We start from the raw sequence: 19437 nt of genomic DNA on the forward strand, positions 1-19437 counted from the left end.
TCAGAGTTAGCTGACTTACCTCTGTGCCTCAACAAAGCAAGAACTGATGGTTTGATATAACTGGGAGGAGTAAAAGTTTGTCAGGTACACAACCTGGTATCACAAATCATCACCAAGCAACAGCAGTGCACCCAGGCAACTACCTGCACAGGTAGGACTGCAGGGAATAAAGCTGAGTTATTTACAACCTCAATTCTCCAGAGTTAGTTTTCCATGCAAACAAGAGTCTATTACACACAGAGGTATGAGTGTCTTTATCTCAGGGACTAATCAGTTTATCACTCCACACTGATTTAAATCACCATTTTGCTTCTGCAAATCAATTCATTATCAGGAGCACATTTTTTGAAAATGTTCATGTAAAATCTTTTCTCCGGTTTACATTAAACTTTAAAAATAAAAGGCCCACAAGTTATTTGCACTTGTCATTTATTTTACTGTGAAGTTCATCACAGTAAACAACATATTTTACGATTGACATGATGGTCAACAACATACAGGGACACCAAGATCAGAACAATAATGGAAACTACTTCCATTCCATTACAGATGTATATTTATTGAAAATACAAAAATAAAATTCTTTTTAAAAAACAAATGCAAGCTCTTACATAGGTCAGTAATGTTATTACTGACCTGTTCTACACATTACATCTTCAAATATCCTGATTATAGTTAATATGTGATTATCATGATACCCTCTAAATGACATCAGTTCACACACTATACAGATAACACAACTATCTCAGCTATCTGGAACTTACATTCCTTTACCAACATTTATTTCAGTACAATAAACTACATGCCATTTAGATGATCTCACTAAAACCACAATATGAATCCAATCGGTTTTATTATTATAACCACATTATTATTAATTTGAGTTTAGTTTTTCATTAGATAACGCATTTCTCTTTTAACAGTAGTAATATCTGATGTAATAATTCACTTTTAAAAGAACAGTTATAGTGCACAATTCTGACATATGAAAAATAATTTTGCATAAATATAAGAGATAAAACAAAATACATTCATGAATATTACCACCAGTGCTGCTGAACAACGTGAAGTGGATAAAGATTTATGTGATGTTACATTTTCCTGAGAACTGACTGGCTGCGATGCCTCCTCCAAGTGCTACATGCTATTTTGTCCTGCTAGTTGAGCCTGCTGTCTGTTCTCAGCCCTCCTCCTGTTTCACTGGCATATATCCATCACCAGAGGGCTCCACCGACCTGCCTGCTGACGTCAGAGCAAACCCCTGTGTCATGTGACCTGGCTGGAGGTGCAAAGCTGGACTCAGACGTGGCCCAGGCAAGTTCAGAGGCAGTTGTGGAAAAGAGAGCAGGGAGCATGGTAAAGCACTGGGAGGATGAGGTGGAAACAGGAAGCGTGTAGATTCAGTGGACTTATCAGCATCCTCCATGCCCTCATCCTGACTCAGCTGCTCCTCTCCCCCACTGCTAACACCTGAGTCCAAGCTGGGAAGCTCCGGGCTGTCAGCCTGCTGTTTCTCCACTCGCTCATAATCAGAACAAACCTGAATAAACTTGCCAAACACACCTCCACTGCTTCCAAACAGCCTCTGAAAATCTGCCTTTTGTTCGTTCCCTCCCTCCTTTTCTTCCTCACCCTCAGGTTCCTCATCATGGCTATCAGTCATATTGATGCTATCTGCCTCCATGCTCTCTTCACTGACCTCTTCACAACTGCACATGCCTGAATCTAGACTCTGGAGCCTAAATCGATCATTGTCGAGCCTCTCAGTTTTCTCGTAGTCTGAAATCACCTGCACTGGCTCTCTGTTGCTGCTGCCTTTGAGCAGCAACATTAACGTCTCCTTTTCTTTCTCTCTCGCTTCATCGCTTTTCTGTTCTGTGCTTTTTCCTTCACCCTGAGCACCAACAGGGCCATAAGGCGTGTCAGCCGCACAGGGCTTCAGATTCCCAGCAGTGAGTGAGGAAATAGGAGGAGGGCTACAAAGCTCAGAGTAACTTGGGTTAGAGAAGCTGGAGCTGGTGGAGTCATAGCTGCCTTTGTTCAACACCATCTTCTCATCTGGCTTGTAGGCCACAACAGCATCCACAGGCGAGGTTAATTCTACAGTGATCATTTCCACTGGTTTCAAGAAGGAGTGAAAGTATTCACTGGTGAACCCACTCTGGAGGAGAGAAAGTCACAGAACAGAAGAAGAGATAAGAAAGATTTGAAATATACAAGATATTCAATCTGCAGTTTAATGGAATCAATTAAATAGGTGAGCATCAGGTGTTTGGGGCACTTCACTCATACTTTACTGAATTTGAATTGCTTGGGTCATAAAGGTCTTAAGTCTGTGGCTGGATCAGTGAGTCACTATGTCTGTATGGTTACACCTCCCACAGACTTCACATCTGTCTGCAATGCTCTGTCTTTTTATGGTACATGTTGTGTTGATCTGCTTTTTAAGCTACATTAGCTTATTTTTTGCTTTTAGACTCCTTAAACTCTCTGTAGCTCCCTGCTACTTTACAGAGTGTTTTTAAATGAATATTTTTAGACATGAAAATTAGACCTTGATGCAGTCTACCTCTGTGGCTTTACAGTGAGCCTTGTTCCCAGCAGGCAACAGGTTAACAGAACAAATATTGTGAAGTGACTGTTGTTGTTAAATGGTGCTGCATGAATAAAACTGTACTGAACTGAAATCAAATCATTGTATAACAGACTTCCCCATGAACTTATCCAGCATCTGATTTTAACACTGTGATGAGGCACTCTACTCTTAACCCTAACCTAAGAAAGAGTCACTATTGGACTAAAACTATTGGCTAAAACACAGCTTTGAATATCTGGTAATAATTTAATTTACTGCAAACAAATTCACCACAATATTTCATAAATGCTATGTTTACTGCCCTGAAGTGGCCACAGTATTATCTAATGCATGTGTTATAACAGAGGAAATATCTGTGGTTCATACGCTTACCTGGATTTCTCGCAGGAAGGATTTTCCTGGGTCTGGTATGGGTGGACCTTTGATTTTCTTTACTATGTAAACCCTAAAAAAATAAAAATCAATTAGAGTTGTCAGAAAATAACTTAAGTAAATGAAATTAGAAGAAGTTATAATAATATTATATGCCATAGAAAGTTGTGTCTGTGTGCACGTACCGGGTGGTTTTGTGAGTGCTTAAGATCAGGCCTGCCAGCAACACCACCACACCGACTATCGTTACAGGCACAACAAACGTAATACCTGAAAAATACGGGACAGAATAGGTCACAGTGGCTCAGAAACATGAGAAAACTGGGTCAAACAGCCAAGTCCATGAGACACACACAGGTTTGCTTCTGCAGGCCGATACAGTGAATTTGAATAGAAATCAAGATGTGACTGTGATTTATTATTCAAACTAAGGATGCATTTTGCATGAAGTGCATGGAATACAAAAATACAGACATTTTCACTTATGCCCTTGATTTAATTATTATTACTAATCCATGAGTGCAAATCCTTTGTATGTGACTGTCTGAAGTCAGAAACCTTCAAAATGCCGTTTCTTTCATTTACTGCAGCCTCCTTCAGTTGCTGTTTGCTTCTGGGTCTTTCTTCTGTTTGTCTCCACTAAGTGAAAAGTACGCCATGTTGGGCTGGGGTCATGTGACTGATTTGGCCTTTTAGGAACATCTCTGTTCCTTTTGCTGCATGTTTTGGGTCATTACAGGCCCATCCTGTGAGTTTGTAATATTTGACTGAATCAGAAAAGAAAGTATTGTTGTTGCTGTAGCTGCTCTGTAAGCATTCATCAGTAGAGACCAGCTAACCATTTCCATCAGCAGCCATACATGCCAGTGCCATGAAGCTTTAGAGTTGTTGATGTGACAACCCTCTAATTGTTGCAGGACCTCTATGATAAGTCTCTTTTGGTTTTTAGCCCATTCAAGGCCTTGCACGGCCACCTCATATGGACTGCATATTTTATGTTCCCATGAGCAGCTACCAAATGGAAACTAAACACTTTGATCAGCTCAAGAAAACAGGCCAGATGTGGACATTGATGCTTTGAATCTGAGAATTAATGCAGTTGTAATATTGGTAGTATGTGTTATTGTTGTCTGCCATTTTTCTTCTTCTTTGGTGGCTAACGAGAGTTTGTTGTAGACAGACCACTGCTAGACCAGTCCTGATCTAGGAATGTAAATGTACCTGATGGTGGTTTTATTGTCCCTACAGGTGACTCCCATGATGCAGTGGGGCTCCAGTCACTCCAGGCTCCCTCGGGTTGAGGTTTAACAGACCGCACACGAACTCGTGCCTCGTACCTCTCGCCTTGTATCATCAAATCTGGCTCCAGCTCTGCCTTGCACTCCTGCTCACACTGAATGCCAAGTTTTTTCTCCACAGCAGGATCCTGACACACAGAAAGCAGCGCGGGGTTGAGAATGAATCTTGCTTGGATTCACACAGCCACAGGGTTGTCATTTAAATGTGCACTTTTAAGATCACTTTACACTTAAACTTGTTCACATTGTGTCACAAAATCTAAACTTACACTCCATGACTGATCCTGCTTCTTCCACTGCAGTTCACTTCTGTATGAACTGATCCTTTCATGTTTGTGGACTTGGGACAACCAGGAAACAGAGGTGAAGTTGACCTTTGGCTCCGCAGGAGGATTCACCTTTACTGCAAGATCACACACACAGTTGTTTTAGGTCACCATGAATAGCTCGCATTGTAAATCACAAAGAGCAAATATATTATACTGTAGTTTACACTCACTATGACAGGATGGCTTGAAGAAAGTAATTACACTCTTCATTTGGTTGCAGTTCAGATTAAGGGACAACTCATGGGAAGACAGAAACTGGAAAAAAATGTTTGAAAAATATTTACTGTTAGAAAACATTTATTACAGAAGTTTCTGTTAGGCAAACTTCAAATTTGCTTTAAAGTCAAAACTGGAGTCACAAATATCCAATCAGACAATAGACTGGGTATAAACAGAGAGCAGCCATAAAGAGAGAAGAGATGAAGCTTCTTTTAGACAGAGGATGACCTGAGTGCATCAAGTAGCAGGTAAAATGAAATATTAGCATTTTGATTTTGTCAAACTATTTTGAAGGATGCAATGACTGCACCGAGGCTTTCCGTAGAATATTAGCACTGACCCATAATTCAACTGAAATATAGGATATATGATTGTATCTCGGGGGGTTGAAAACAACTAGATTTTTTCACACACTCACAGTGTATTCAGTTTTAAAGATCAGGGAGCACTTCTTCAGGGCTGGTCTGGAGACGTCAACAGGCTTTAGGTCACAGGAAGCGCTGTAAGAACTGAGAAAAACAGTATTAATCTCTTTTTGGTGCACAAGATGACAGGTGTGAGTTATGTATTTTGAGTTTTATGTGTTGAGGATTTCTCTTTGTGACTGAGCTCCTTACAGGCGTCGAGATTTATATTGAGCATGTATCGTGCATGCAGTGCCATCAGACATGTATCTGCTGTTCCACAAACATGTGATGATTTTATTGTAGTCAGTGTAGCAAGTGAGATCTGTGAGAATTAAAACAGGAGAGATGAAATGAAAATGAGTAAATATATCAAACAACAGATCTTAAAATCAGTTAAACATGAATCAAGAGGATTAAAGACTAACTCTGTGGCAGGCTGGGACACTCATCACTTCTGCAGAGCAGCAGCACAGGCAGCAGAATAAACAGGGAAAGGGTTTTCTTATTTCTCTCCATTAAGTCGACACTTTTCTTTCTTAGAGGCTGCTGGGATGGTGACTCGTGACTGTGACTGGAAGATTTGAAGGACTGTAGTTGCTTTAGGTATTGACTGACTGCTTTCTGATTCTTGTCATCCTGCAAAGGTAAACACATAAAATAAAATGTTACCATGTTAGCAACATGATTAGAGACGTTACTGAGTTTTATTTCTCCAAACAGTCAGACATCAGCCCACATAGAAACAACACAGTTGGCTGCAGATAAACACAGAATAAACAGAGGACGGAACAACAGAAATACAAGTGTTTCAGATCCTGCCTCAGTTTGTAAAACTAAAAGCAGCGATGATGTAATCCACACTCCTACTGTGTATACTAAGGAGCACTTAAACTTACTGTGCTTTAATTTACTTTCTTACCATTCATCCATTTTCTTCTACTTCACCAATTTAGCATCGCAGCGGTGAAAGCTAGAGTCTATCTCAGCTTGCACAGGTCGAGGGGTAAGGTGCACCCTGGACAAGTCAGCAATCTGTCAGAGGGCCAATAACTAACCATTACTATACAATACAAAGTGCTGTTCAGCTACTGTTATTGTGGTTTGGAGACATCTACATAAAATGAAACTGAACTGAAATCGCAATATAAAAATTAATGTTTCCATTGGTGTTGAGTTTGTGAGCTTTTCTTTCAGACATGCATCTCGACCACAGCCTCAAAAACTGTTGGCTGCTTGATTTGTGTTCACCTTCATTTGATCTGCTCCACCATGGCAAATAAAATAAAACTGATACATAAATAACAACAACCTGATCTCCTGGATGTTTTGTTACACAAAAGCAATTTTCACTCAATGTTAAACTGAACAAAATTCAGTAAAACATTTTTAATATTGAGCAGTTTGAACATCAAACAATTCTCTTATACAACTAATAATACCTGTACATTAAAGCACAGACGCTGTCCATTGAAAGACTTCAGTCAGTCACTTACCTGCTGGCTGAGCTGCAACTGATCTGCTTCCAACTGCTGACTTAATTTCACCTGATATCCTGTCAAAGAGCATCACATGAGGGTTTTACTTTATGTATCAAATGTAACCAACTAAACTGACAAGACAAAAAAGCAGGTGAAGTCTGTGAAGTCACTGCCAGAAATACTGCCACAAATCTAGATCATCTCTCGATCACAACCCACAGTGCTCTTCTGACGAACATCTGAACTTCTGAGTGTTTCAGTTGAAGTATTTTAACCCTTTAGTTTCGTCTAATCAGATTCTTCAACTTGTAAACGGTTGTATATAATAGTACCTGCAGTGAACCTGTCTGTATAACTCTGAGCTGATAACTTTAAGCATGCAGTATCAGGTGGAAACTGGCTGTTCTGGGTTGTTGCTACAGTTTTTGCATCTTCCTTGACTTTAGTACAGCCTGTCAATTCCCCCACCCTGTTGTATTTTTCACCACAAACAGCAACACACACACACACACACACACACACACACACACACACACACACACACACACACACACACACACACACACACACGCACACACACTGCACTATTTATAAGTATTAGCAGTAGCTCCCTTTGCATGTGGACCACACTGACATTTAAACTCTGTGTTTGTGTGGATTTGTGCTTTTTGTGGTTTTGTAACGACGTGCACGCTGACCCACAAACACCCACACCCTCACCTAATGTGTTCACATTATGCATTAAATGACTTTAAGCATTTTATCTTTGCAACAACACATTTCAAACAAACCTTTTTCATAGCGCTCAATACAAACATATTAAGTTTAAACAGCATAGTACTGAAGTTGGTTTAGATTCTCATTCACATAATAAATATCACATCACATTACATATTCCAGCTTTGCCCCAAACATAGAGCCAGACTCATAAAGAAGATCTTCAGATCACATCTTCTATACAACAAAAACTGTGGATCTTTCTGAGAACTCAAATGTTCTAAAAGCTTTTCAAGTTGATATAAAAGATGTGAAAGGGGAACTTATGCTGAATAGATCCTCTTAACATGTGCTTTTATAGCTGTCAGAGCTTTCAGTTTTGTGCTGCAACTCACAAAAATGTTTCAAAGCAGGCAGCTGTTTCTGGTTTCTGTAACAGGTGGTCCAAATGCATGAAAGCAGTATCACTTCCTTCCTGATCTGCTGTTATAAATATCAAACTTTACATGTAAACTGGGATGCTCTGCGCTCATTGCTGCTCATGGTGACAACGTGACATTCAGTAATTTAACAAGACAAAAGCTCTGAAACTGTACAGAATTAAAAAAAAACAAGACATAAAAATTGAAGGAGACCCAATCAAGCCAAGATAAATTTGATGTGAAGCCAGTCTCAACATGAAGGAAGAAACGTATTGTGGTACATTATGTTGTGAGTCTGCTTATATTTGCCTTGTTATCTGGTCTATGCACATGCAAATGTTCTGACCACATAAACCTACCTGACACCATTAATGCACTGCTGCTCCTCAGTGTTGGTGTAGAAGCTGAACTTTTACTCTGCCAAATCTACCCAATGGTTGAAACATGTCACATAGTGTATGATGTGAAGCAGCTCTTTGTTTATTCCTGTACTTAAATCCTCTGCATTTAAACCTTTCAGACAGATTCCAGTTTTTTCATAGAACTCTTTTAAACACAAAAAGTTCATGACACTCATCTTTATTCATGCTTAACTTCAACAATATCACTAAAGTACTGCATGCATTTTCATTGCTATGAGTTAGAGCCCAGCTATATTTATCTGTGAGGCCAGACGAGACTGTTTTAAATTATTCAGACAATACTGAACTTGTTGTATCGACACTATGTAAAGAAAATAGATCAAAATAAATCAATCTAGATTTATGTAGCTCTACATTTAGTATGACCTCTGCCTTAAGTACTCTCACTATGATAACCTCCAGATGATCTTATTTATTTTTTAAAAATCCCAACATATCCTCAGAGCAAGTCTTTGGCACTGCCTTCTTTCAGCTAGACCTCCCATGATGCACTGCACGCTCCTTCCACTCTCTTTCTCTTCCCATGCATTTCTGTGATCCTATTGCAGATCATTGTGTGGCTTCTCTTTCCTGTAGTCTGGCTTCTTCCTCACTCTGTACCTGTTTGTAAGTGTCTCCAGCTCCAGAAACATGTTTCTGATTACTGTCGCACAAACCTTCCCACTGTTTGTTGTTTGTGGTTTCTCACTGCTTGTCGTTTCATTCTTTAGTCTACATCAGCTGATCGATGCAGACAAGTTGGCCAGTTAAGTGTGTGACCTTTAAAGTGCCTGCAGATTACTAATAATATGATGCATTAAATATAAATGCAAGAAAACCAAAGCTGATGCAAGTTTCATTAGCTCAGCGGTGTCATGATGACAGACCATGACTTTTTTTTTAAATGTATCTTTGTGTTCTAGCTCGTTCTTATCATTTTCACAGAGATGTGAAGAATATGTTCTCTTTATTTATGTCGTCTTCTGACTTTTGGACTTCCCCTTACTCAGTACAAGAAAAAAGTGAGAAAGATGACACTCTCTTATCGCTTTCTTTTTGCCTCACTAAGTCAGAAGCAAGATAACCACAAATAGAAACTTAAACCACATCCTAACCTTCTTCTCTTCACAGAAAACAAATTTCTTTCCACTGATTAAAAAAAAAAAAAAAACCCGTCATTCACTACCCAGAAAGTCTGTTGTCCCTTCCTTCCTTCCTCATTCTGTTTTTTCTTTACATGAGTGGTTGAGGGGTATCATGGCGCTGGCACGGCTGGCAGCCTTAACCCAATTTCCCTCGGGATGAATAAAGTATTATCAATCAATCTGGGGCTGCACCTTCAAAACAGGTGGTAAAGGATCTATCATCAGCCCTGCTAGCATTCAATACAAAAACTAATTCTGGGATGCATTACAAAAATTACTGATAATATTACATAATAATCACCTTGCATACTGGCCGAAAACTGCATTAGGTAACTATTCACTGGAACTCTTCAAATGACGAAGGATGCTGATGCAAGTGAAGGAGGCCATCATTAAGATGTCAAAGCAAGGTGATGCAGAACAACTAAAGTGCACTTAGCCAGAATTATTTCTATATTGAATAAAGACGAACTACTAAGAATACCACTGTCAAAGACTACGATCAAGAGATGCCTTTATGAATGTAAAAAAGAGTTTACAACAAGGTTCAAACCACTGGTTACACTCAAGAACAACAAGGCCAGATCAGAATTTGCAATAAAACAACAAATGCAACCTTGACTTTGAGCACAGTTTGGATAAAGACCCATCAGGTCACTGCTGTGTTCAAGTGAGATTAAATTCTGACCAGCGCACAAGGTAAAGTAGCTCATTAAGATGAGAGAGAAAGGAGGACGGATGGAGGAAAGTTAGTGAATCAGTAAGTGGAGAGGATTAGTAAGGAGGAAATGGCTGACCATATTGGTAAACCCAATCCTGGACAATGAGAGGATGTCTGAGGCAATTTTTAAGTATGACAGTGTTTTCTAAAGCTTAGCAACTACAGAAGGATAAAGCTTAGGAGCCATACCATGAAGTTATGGGAAAGAGCTTATCAGTGAGGAGCAGTGTGGCCTCCTGCTGAAAAACAGCACTACAGATGTCAGAAAGAGGACTGCAAGTCAGCAGAAGCAAAACAGAATAAATGCATGTTAATGAGAGAGAGACAGGTGCAAGGAGTGGAGATAGTGAAGGTGGATGAGTTTAAATACTTGGGATCAGGCAGGGTGGAGACAAGTGTCAGGAGGGATTTGTGACAGACGTACAGCTAGAGTGAAAGGCAAGGTTTACAAGTTGGTAGTGAGAGTGTATGTGTGGTTTGTGTGTGTATGGTTTGGAGATGGTAGCACTATCAGGTAGAGTTGAAGATCTTAAGGTTTCACTGTGAGTGAACAGAATAACGAGACTAGACATGAGAACATCAGAGGGACAGCTTAGGTTGAGCAGTTTGGAGACAAAGTTAGAGAGGTAAGGCTGAGATGGTTTGGACATGTGCAGAGGAGGGATGTTTGAGAGTGGATGTTGAAGATGGAGCTGCCAGGCAGAAAAACACAAAGAGAGGAAGAAAAGAGTCCTAACATCCAGACAGTCTGGATGCTTGGGGCAGGGTGAAATGGAGGCCAATGATCCACTGTGATGATTTCTAAACCAAGCAGCTGAAAGAAGGAGAAGACGACTCTAGGAGAAACCAAGATAGACTTGAACAAGAAAGATGACGAGACAAAAGTATGCAGAAGGGAAGATACAGCTCATGAGCTCAGGGCCACTGTGAAGATACCACTGCGATGCACAAGTATAACAATCCAAGAGTTTCTCAAATAAAAAAACGATATTCTCCAAGGACTGCATACAGCATGCTTTTAAGTTACTAAATACCAGATAATACCAGATAATAAACAGATGACACAAAACTTTTGCTTTGAATTTTGAAATAAAGCTGAAAGTCTGCACTCCAAGCACATATTGATGCTCTGATTTAAAATCCTGGTGTTGAGCAGAGATGAAACTACAAGCAATACTTTTGATAATAATGAGTTGTAATTCATTATTATCAGATTGTCTAACAACTTCCTAAAACACCAACAGTGAAGGAGGGAGCATATTTTTCCCATATTGGTTCTTTTTATTGCCTCCCTATTAAATCTAGAATATAATTTAAAATTATTCTCCTCACATACAAAGTCATTAATAATCACGCCCCAGCTTATGTTAAAGACCTCTGTTTTATCCTAATAGAGCAGTTTGCCTCTCTATTAAACAAAAATATAATAAAATAAAAATAAAGTGACATTAAGAACCTACCAGTCCGGGTGTGTTCAGTGTTCTGTCATTTCCATGTCTGTAAGATAATTCAGGCTTTACCTTTGCCCTATATAGCACTTTATATCTATCATATCTAGTGTGACGTTTGAAAGAGATTTCAAAGAAAGGAAAAGAAGAAGCTATGCACTGTGGGTTTTTTTACTGACGGCAGTAACTTACTGATATGATTGGTCACATATTTTGACATTTCATATGTGAGACTGTGAAACACCACAACAGCCACTATGAGTATGTGAGTTTTTCAATTCCCTTTGTACTCTTTATCAAGTTACTTAACATGTCAGCCACCAACGGCAGGTACAATGGCACCTTGTAGACTTGTTAAAGTGAAACTCTTAAAAAAGGCACAAAAACCTTAATTTCATCTCTTTGTTTTTTCTTGACTTTTCAAACTTAAATAATAAAGTTCTGTTTTATTAAGGCTATTTTTAAAGAGTGCTTGGGAAATGTGACTTCTTGCTGGGAGACTGATGAGAAGCTTCAGATCTCTTACCTCTGTATAGTATAGGGTTTATTACTAATTTCTACTAAAAATTACTATTGGATTAGATACTTATTTGCAACAGTGTCAGTATCAACACACCTACTGACACAACTTTACACAGCAGTGCTACAGACAGGCACACATCGCCTCCCCTCACTAACAGCTGAAGTAGAGGATGTTTACACAACACTTTGGGAGGAGTGATGCAACAACTACTTTTACAAGTGTTAACCTGGCTGGCACATACGTTACTGTCAGTTGCTTTATTATTAGCAATTACCCAGTGGGTCACCAGGAAAGTTTAGAGGGTTGCGTAAGGAAGTGCATCTGGGATTATATCTTTGCCAAATCAAGCACAAGAATCCGTCCACTGAGGAAACCCCATGGAAATAAGGGCAGCAGCATAAAATAAAGCATAAAGCACTGACACCATTCCATTAGTACATTTTCATTACTGACTGATGTATTGTCCAATCACATCTCTTAACTCCCTCCCCTACTTTCGCTGTGCGCACATGCACCTTGTAGAATAAAGTGTATTGTATAAGAAATGGTGAAAATGTAGATCAAAACAGCATTAGCTGTCAAGGCTGCTGCTGCTGCTGCTGCACCAACACCAGTAGTACCAGCAACAACTAATAACAAGGCTTTGCAATCACAGGAGGCTGGTGTTGCTAAGACCAGCTGAGGAGAAGCGCAGAAGGAGGGACTGAAGTCCTCAGGAGAGAGTGAATAAGAGACAGAGGAAAGTTAGATTGACATGGTAGGAAAATAGATGGAGGGACACAAGCAAGGATTCAAGAAAAATGAATGGCTACTTTGACCAGAAGTGTACCAGAAACAACTGGTTGAGCCACCTTAGCAACAACTGCAAGCAAGTGCAATAACTGGCAATGAGTCCTTCACCAGCTGGGCCCATGTCCTCATTTTAGGTTTGACAGCGCTTTGGTAGATAAAGGTGAATGGCTTGGACGTGAATTAAGCTGCGGTTTGGGGAAGGCCTTGAAGGGGAATGGTGGCAGCTCCCAGGCCTAGCAGATCCCCAAAGAAGGCATCCCCTGGAAGCAGTAATAACTGTGCGTTACGAAGGTCGAGGAGCTCTGTGGTAATAATTCAATTTTCAATTCAACGTATTTATACAGCACCAAATCACAGCGACAGTCGCCTCAAGACCTTAAAATAATGCCTAGAGAAATAACACAACAATGAGCAAGTACTTTGGCAAAAGTGGATAGGAAAAACTCCCTTTTAACAGGAAGAAACCTCTGGCAGAACCAGGTTCAGGGAGGGGCAGCTATCTGCCACGAGAGAGAAGGAAAACAGGACAAAAACAAGCGCAAAGAAAATTGGGAACAACAGAAATCTTAATAGATGAATGACGAGAACCCTCGATTAGGTAGTAATGTGGCTCGACTTTGAAATAAAGCTCTGACGGAGATGTATGCTGGATTTTAAGATTTGAGGTAATGGCTTGATGGCTTGTAAAAACTGGCGTGAGCTTGTCTTTGAGTAGAAGATGGAGAGGGGGTGCTTAGCTGTTTAATTTACTTCAGGTAAAGTAGCGATAACTACTGTGCCGATTTCTGAAATGAACAGATGTGACAGTAAGCAGCTTTGGAAGGGTTGACGAATTGAAAGACTGATTAGAGGAAAATCGCCTTCTATAATGATAACCTCCAAAACCGACAGAGAGCAGAGTATTAGTCCATCGAACCTCATGGAAGATAAGGACATAGTCAGAACCGCGAGTCGGCTTGGAGAGCGGTCTTGAATAATTGTGTCAAGGACGGTAGGGTTTAGATGATGCTAGTGAAAGCACATGAGAAGTAAAGGGACGCCATTAAGAATTATGCAGTTTGGATGTCTTAGAAGGAGTGATAGAGGACAGAACCTGGCATCCCGGTGCCATGAGGGTTCGCTGGTGCTTTGCGATGGCACGGAAGATGGCAGAGAAAGATGGCATCTCAGTGCCGGAAGGGTTTGCTGCTACATCTTGAGGAAGACTGGACAAAACGGAGAAACTGGCATCCTGGTGTGAGGAATGCTTTGGGGTTTTTTGGGGGTTTCTGTGCAAATGATTGATGGTGGAAGCCAATCCAGTACCGGAAGAGTGAGCTGCTGTATTTGCACAGGAAGGTTAGGAGAGACAAGAACCTGGTATCCAGGGCCCGAAGGATTTGTTGCCGCTTTTTGTCATGCTAAATGCAGACAAACTGGCAACTCAATGGTAGAGAGTACACTGCTGCGTTTGCGAATGAAGGATAAAGAAAGAACCGCGCATTTAGGAGCCATAAGTATGCTGCTGCATTTTCCAAAAGAAGAAAATAGGATGCTAGGATTCGCTGCTGCTTTTGTGATGATAAATGCAGAGAAACTGGCAACTTGTTGATAGGAAGCTTGCTGCTGCTTTTGTGAATGACTGAAATAGAAGAAACCTAGCATCCTACTGCTAGAAGGATTGGCTGCTGTTTTTGTGATGTAAATGTAGAGAGACTGGTGACTCGTTGATAGAAGCTTGCTTCTGTGTTTGCTGCTGTGAATGAGGGATAATGAAAACCTGAACTCTTCTGGTATCTTGGTGCCATAAGGGTTTAGGTTATATTATATTATATTATATTATATTATATTAGATTAGATTATATTATATTAGATTAGATTAGATTAGATTAGATTAGATGACACTTCATTAATCCCTCGGGTGGGTTTCTCCAGGAAATTCAGTTTCCAGTAGCACAGCACCGACAGAAGTTCCATGTTACAGAGTTGGAATACCAAATAAAAGAGAATGAGAGTAAGGGTATAAATATATAGGCTGGAAGGGAGAGTAAAATTATGTTACTCCTGAGTGATAAGCTGTATAAGGTATTCGCCGAGAACGCACCCTGTTTGCACGTAAATGAGAATGAACAGCTTGGGGGAAAATATATAAAAAAGAACCGGAAGGAGCATGTTTGGAGGCGTGGTCCCGCTCCTGAAATTCCGATACTTTATCTCCAATTTACAGCACTGTGAAGGAATTTTGGCTCACTTATCTTTGCAGAATTGGAGGGTTTTCAAACATGAACCACCTTTTTAAAGTCATGCCACAGCATCTCAATGTGATTCAGGTCAGGACGTTGACAAGGCTAAGTCTTCATTTTGTTTTCCTTAAGCCATTCAGAGGTGGACTATTGGTGTGAGATTTCCATCAGTAATGGAGGTCATTTAAAAGCTGATGTGTACCGTAAACCTACACATACGGATCAGTATTTAAAGTTTGACTCTCATCATTCACTGGACCACAAGCTAGGTGTCATCAGGACGCTACAACATAGAGCGAACACCATCCCCACAGACACAGCGGCCGGGGAAACAGAAGAACATCACATCAAGAAGGCCCTGAGTAAATGTGGTTATCCCAGCTGGACATTTGTCAAAGCTGGGAAGGCGCCCAAAGAAAGCTCCAAGAGCGAAGGGCAACTGCTACCTAAGCGAAAACCCGTAGTGATCCAATATGTGTCAGGAGTATCGGAGCAGTTGAGATGCATTTTTTCTGAACACAGAGTCTCTGTGGCTTTTAAACCACAAAACACGCTGCGCCAAAAATTGGTCCACCCCAAGGATCGGGTCACCCAACACAAACAGAGTAAAATTGTCATGTGTAGGCTGTGTGCAAGTGTGGTGGACCCAAAATGCAGACTCATGGAAACAAAAGGTGAAATTAAATACAGCTTTAATGCTGGACGGCAAAACAGAAAACTGGCTGCACTAGAATACAAAATAAACTAACTCAGCAGGCTGGCAGACAGAACACACAGTACAAGATGATGGTTATTGCAACACAGACAAAGGAAAACACAGGGCTTAAATACACAGAGGGAGCAATCAGTGAATGAGAGACAGAAGGGAACCACAGCTGGGGAAAATCAGGGCTAACAAGACAGGGGAAGCAAAACCTGATACTATAAACTGAGATACGGACTTCAAAGTAAAACAGGAAACATAACACAGAGACGCGGACTTGACAAGGACATACAGCAGACAGGGGAGACAGAGCAACTAAGGAACACAGACAGAAAGCAGAACACTAACAAAGAAACCAAAAGACTAGAAATGATAAATAAAGGCAAAATCAAAGTACAATAATAATGAAAACCCAAAACTTCGGGTCGACGACCCAGGTATCCTAACAAAGATAGTGTATGCTGTTAAGTGCCAGGAGGATTTCCATGATTTATACATCGGGTAAAAAAGAAAAAGGGTGCAGCGAGTCGTACTTGAAACTGGGCCGGCCGCTCTCAGCCAGGCGATATATGACTACACGCACATCCACCCGAGCTGAACCTGCGCCCAACTGCGTTAAATCACCAAAATTAGAGAAGGCATAGAGAGGGCATTGCCTAACATACTAAACTGGAAATGATGTGTATTTTATTTATTTCATCAAAGTAACTGTATTCTGATTACCACCTATTTAAACAGTACCTGTAACGGAATACAGTGGGGGTGTCCAAATTCATAGGCTGCATCCTCCTGAGGCCGCATTTGTAGGCAGATTACGTCACAGCGACGCGACGAAGGCTGTCCAAATTCGTAGACTCCTCCAAATGCAGCCGACAAATGTGTCCTCCTTTTACCCAGATCAGAAGGATGGGTCGGGTGTATCCTTCGTGGCCCACCATATCCCAGAATTCATAGCACGGCCCAGCCAATTACAGTTTCCAACAATGGTGGCAGCTACTTCCTTTTAATATTACTCGTATTACTCTTTCTGGGTCACAAAATAAACTTTTAACATATTTTCAGGCGAGAATGTAGCTGTGTAAACTTCAAATATTTGCTTGGTTTATCAAGACATCACATATTTGCAAAAGTGCTCCGACATTTTCAGAGACGTCTGTTAGCCACCAGCTCGATAGCTAGCCAGGGCAAGAACAGCGAACTCCCGGCACATCGTTTTCAAACCCCTCACGGTCTTTCGCTACTCAGGTTAAACATGATATATAAGTCAACTTAAAAATGTTATTGTTTGGCTTTTTTCAGTGTTTTATTTGTTCGTGAGTAAATCGGTTTGGCTGAGATTAAAGTGATAGTTTTCACACAGTTGAATCAACGTCAAATGGAAAACTGATTAAACTGAAATGTAAGATGACTGAGAATTTAGGCCAATGTCCTGTTATATTTTACATAGCAAGAAACAGACAGTTGAGTTTATTAAACTCCACCGAGACAGCTGCTAATGCAAAACTGAAGGCTAGACCGTCCAGTTTCACAGCCGCTTACTTTCGGTCTACCCGGCCTTTGGAGAATCCGGCCCACGTGGTCTATGTGGGCCGGGTCCTCAGGAGGATGCAGCCTATGAATTTGGACACCCCCAGTTACTCATATTTGTATTTTAAAAACGTAACGCCAGTATGTGTATTCCGTTACTCCCCAACACTGTCTGCCTGCATGGTTTTGGCTCCCACATACAACGAGCCATTAATAATTGAGATGGGCCAGATATAATTGTATAAAACACCCCTGGTTTTGACCCTGTTTCTACCCAATAAGCCATTACACAGACCCACTGTATGCTTCACATATGTCTCAGTTTATCTATGTGCCATTACCTAGAGGGCCAGAGAGCACCTCTTCTTCCTTGAAACTTGTTCCACTCTGTCTTCATCGCTGCGCTCTGGACACTTGTTGCTCACCCCATCGTGTGAATGTTCTCAGTTAGGTGCTTTTGACTAGATTTCATAGGATAGACGCAAAGGATTAACACATTATTGACTGTATAAACAGTAGAGGGCATAATACATATGTTCTTAAAATCTCATTATTCTTATTATTATATATATATATATACATATATATATATATATACATTATAATTCTTATTATTTAAAGTCATGAGTTTTTTGATGCGTTTTCAATATTTCCTTTAACTAAGAGAGAGTCAGGTCACATTTTATCTTGACTGACTGAATTGGCCACAGCCTCTCTGACTTCAAATGCACAGTTTGCGTCACTCAGAGTCCTACTGGCCTGTTTTCCTACTCTGACCACAGAGCTTGAAGTCTTACTGTCACTTCTTGAATCCTGTTTGCTGCTGCTAAACTCATTTTTTTCAACTCGACAGTGCTACCTATTGTTGGATCCACAGTTTAACATTTTCCTGAAATATTGCATTGAAGCATCCCGTACTTTATCTTTAGTAAAATTTTCCAAGGATTCTGTGAATAGTTTGGATTCTGTGAATAGCTGTGAAAATTCCACCTGCAGATTTTGGCTTCAACACACCTCTTTCAGTTGGTGTCAATGGAAACTCCACAATCTTTGAGATTTTTCCATTGTACTCAGCCGCGCGTTCCGTGCATCTCCATCATAGTTAACACATCTCCGTTTTGGTGCTGCTGCTCAAGACATTAATCACCTCAGAAATGCTGCAACATTTCACTTGGACGCAAAGGCACTTTGATTTGTGCATAACTTTGAAATAACTTATTTTATTTGCTCCTTAGCGCTACAAACACACAAACACAAGAGTTCAGTGCGGCTGCACTCTGCAGGCTGTCCGTGCACTAAAGCACTCTGGTTAACGAACTATCCATTCACACTGCCAATGACACATCTGGTAATATAGAAGCCGACAGGTGCTTACGCTTTTTATGTCCTCGTTAACAGTTCGCTAGTTGGAGCAGTTTGACACGACAGGTTCATGTACACCATTTAAACCGCAACACTCAGAGGTTAACGCTGTATTTACCTTCATCCGGTTGCTTGAAAGTAGTGATGGTGAAAATCGCGAGGCTTCAAAATGACACGTCAGAAACCAGCTGATTATGTCACCATACCTACGTCCTGTTTTGGGAGTGTTGTGGGAGTTATAGTGTCTTATTAAACATGGAAGGAATTGTTTATAACTACTGCTGTGAATAAAATATTTAATCTCATTTTGTTCATTGTTCAACAATCATGTTGTTATTAAAAACAACTTCATAGAGGAAAAGACATACTTTATGTAGGTTACATTATCTTTTGAATCTTTTGACAGTGGTCACTATTCAACATAAAAAAAAAGGGGCGGTGTGAATGTGACGTCTGAGTAACGGTGCCTTATTACGCCCAACAAAATACATAAGTCCTCTATCCTGCGCACTGATATCCTTCTTGTAAACCCGAATTTTAAAGCCAAGTATGTTTGTCGAAAGGGTTCGTATACATTTCACATTACCAAGAAAAAATGAAATCTTTCATCACTTCTTCTAAAACAGACGTCAGAGCGACGGAACCACATACCGACATGACTGCCGCAAAAAACAGGGGCAGCTGGCGCAGTGACGTTGGCCAATCTTCTGACTCCATCCACGGTTCATCCACGTTTGAAAACTGGCTTGATGACG

At 40.5% G+C, this 19437-nt stretch overlaps 1 protein-coding gene across 1 annotated transcript; it reads right to left on the reverse strand.

Annotated features, from left to right (window-relative positions):
- Positions 1-420: 420 nt before the first annotated feature.
- Positions 421-19398, reverse strand: LOC120440678 (interleukin-2 receptor subunit beta-like). The gene is made up of 11 exons (XM_039613701.1): positions 19334-19398; positions 6715-6773; positions 5647-5857; positions 5432-5543; positions 5233-5323; positions 4766-4850; positions 4536-4669; positions 4190-4394; positions 3154-3238; positions 2969-3041; positions 421-2161 (listed from the first exon to the last, which is right to left on the reverse strand). Exons 3-11 carry the CDS (start codon positions 5735-5737, stop codon positions 1181-1183), a joined length of 1857 nt encoding a protein of 618 aa, XP_039469635.1. The 5' UTR covers positions 5738-5857; positions 6715-6773; positions 19334-19398; the 3' UTR covers positions 421-1180.
- Between the last annotated feature and the right edge of the window lie 39 nt (positions 19399-19437).

The sequence above is a fragment of the Oreochromis aureus genome, linkage group 6, assembly GCF_013358895.1.
Source record: "Oreochromis aureus strain Israel breed Guangdong linkage group 6, ZZ_aureus, whole genome shotgun sequence".
Taxonomy (NCBI): Eukaryota; Metazoa; Chordata; class Actinopteri; order Cichliformes; family Cichlidae; genus Oreochromis; species Oreochromis aureus.

Excerpts from the sequence above, each read along its gene's own strand:
- LOC120440678 (XM_039613701.1), bottom strand. The coding sequence starts at position 5,737 with ATGGAGAGAAATAAGAAAACCCTTTCCCTGTTTATTCTGCTGCCTGTG. Across the intron at positions 5,324-5,431 it reads CAATATAAATCTCGACGCCT|TTCTTACAGCGCTTCCTGTG; the intron begins GTAAGGAGCTCA and ends TGTTTTTCTCAG. Across the intron at positions 4,670-4,765 it reads CTTCAAGCCATCCTGTCATA|TAAAGGTGAATCCTCCTGCG; the intron begins GTGAGTGTAAAC and ends GTGATCTTGCAG.